Raw genomic sequence first — 2124 nt, forward strand, 5'->3', positions numbered from 1 at the left:
CGGTCTAGTTATGTGTGAACTACCGCTCGTTCTGATGGCGTTTTTTTTTCGGTTCGGTAATTTTTTTAAATGTTTTTTAAGCTTTAGAAATTAAAAATATTGTTTTCAAAATGTTTTGTGTAGGGAATAGTTTTGACTGTTAAAGAAATGCTAAAGAACGTTGCCTGTGATGACGTCACGAGTACGCTTCTGCTCCAATATACATACGTGCTTGCGTGCTCGCGTTTTCGATCTTCCTGCGTTCTCGCCAAGAACGGACTTGACGAGAACGCGAGTACGTACTCGCGTTCTCGTGAATTGAGAAGCGCCCCTGATTTCAGCTCCATTTAGAAGCATGTAGTTGGGCTTTATGTTGGTTTTTACATGTTGTGCTGCTATAAAACTCAAATCTATGAGCAGCAGTGAAACTGCTTACTGATGAGTTAAAACATCAAGATGTGTCTCTCTATGTGTTGCGCTGCTCCTGGTGTTAGTCTATTCTGATTTTCTCCAGATATAATGAGAACACAAATGCTCTTCTAGATAACAGGACATGTATGGTTCTACCTATGTGATGCCATGGCGTGAGCTATTTACCTGTCGCAGAGCCATAACTCTGCCCGCCGGCCGTGGGGAGGCTGCCGCTGTTTCCAATTGGTGATGGTGTCCTGGGACAGGAGCTGGGCATGTTCTAGTGTAGAGCAGTGCTTGTAGAAGCTCTCTGGGGTGGACAGCACCAGCAGGCACACCTTACAGAATATGGAGACCTGCTTGGACTGAACCTGATTCTCCTGACTGAGCCGAAGGAGGTGAGGACGCACTGAGAGGCCGCTGTGCTCAGCCTTCCACACCGCCATCTCCACCTCACTCTGGGCGGCCTTGCAGTGGCCAGCCTGGTGCCAGCAGGGCTTACCCTGACGGATGTGACTGCAGAAGTTAAAGGGGCAGTTTGGGGGAAGGGGGCGGACCTGGCTGTAGATGTGCTTTGAGCTGTCCTCTGACAGGTGATGAACTAGAACCGGCTCCCAGGTGTGAACTGCATCTGCAGAGGAGAAGTCATTCCATCGCTTTGGTGTCAGCTTAGTCGGCCGTCCCAGAAAACAACTTTTGCAGAACTCCATGAATCTCCCAGAAAACCTCTGAAGAATTCTATGGGCTGCATGTTCTGGTGTTTCTGAGACTGGATCAGACTCGATTATGTGTGTGATTAACTCCGTCTTACTGAGACCTTTCTCTCTGAGGAAGTTCCACACTGTGGCCTCTTCAGAGCTTTTGGCATAGGTGCATCCCCTACCTAAGTTATGTCTGCTGCATCCAGATCCCTCAACAAAGTGATCACAGACCTTATAGAGGACTTTAGCTCCAATGGTTCCCCCAGTAGGCCGCTCAGCTATGGACTTCCACTGGTTGGAGGCCTTGTTTTTGGCTAGGAGGAGACTCCGGCCACACTTGTGAATAACGGACTGAACGCTGTAGGTGATTTCATTCACCTGCTTGGAGCATAAATCACAGACAGCCTTCAGATCCAGAGTGGTGAAGAGGGTACCCTGAGGTGCTGCATCGGGTTTCTGCTCAGGTTTGCCGTTGGACTGGAGCAACATGTTACAGAGAAGCTCATGGTCCACTCTGTGTTCCTTTTCAAACGTCCACACGGCTGCTTCCTCTTCACTCTTTGCAAATGTGCAGCGGTTTTTATGCACGGTGCAGCCTTGGCCCTCCTTAAAGAACCAACAGGCTTCATATCGTTTGGGATTTGGAAACGCTGGTCGCTTGGCGACGGGCCTCCAACTGCTGCCACCTTTAGTTCTGCAGAGTAGGACCTGATGCTGACACTGGTGTGGAACTGGTCTTAGCCTGAATGTGATCTGGTTCTCCTTGATGCAGCAGCGATCACAGGCCAGGGTGAGTTCATGGGTTGATAGCAGAAGAGCCAATGGAGATGACACGGCCATGGCCTCAGAAGGCTGGGTCAGAGAACCAGAAGTGAGTCTGGAAAAGGAAAGAGCAAAGATGATTAAACAGCTTAAACTTCTTTAGGAGCTGGGGCCCCATAGGATCATGATGCTTAAACCTCTTTAGGAGCCGGGGCCCCATAGGATCATGATGCTTAAACCTCTTTAGGAGCCGGGGCCCCATAGGATCATG

The 2124-nt window shown here is 49.4% G+C and overlaps 1 protein-coding gene across 1 annotated transcript in view; it reads right to left on the reverse strand.

Annotated features, from left to right (window-relative positions):
• Positions 1 to 2124, reverse strand: part of LOC107101383 (helicase with zinc finger domain 2-like) — a gene marked incomplete at its 3' end in the record, with an annotated part of 15304 nt that overhangs the window by 6733 nt on the left and 6447 nt on the right. Inside the window, exon 2 of the mRNA XM_015400273.1 lies at positions 577 to 1968. Within this exon, the coding sequence (XP_015255759.1) occupies positions 577 to 1931 (1355 nt within the window). The remainder of the gene's footprint in view (positions 1 to 576; positions 1969 to 2124) is intronic.

This window comes from Cyprinodon variegatus, unplaced genomic scaffold (assembly GCF_000732505.1).
Source record: "Cyprinodon variegatus isolate N-32 unplaced genomic scaffold, C_variegatus-1.0 Scaffold1090, whole genome shotgun sequence".
Classification (NCBI taxonomy): Eukaryota; Metazoa; Chordata; class Actinopteri; order Cyprinodontiformes; family Cyprinodontidae; genus Cyprinodon; species Cyprinodon variegatus.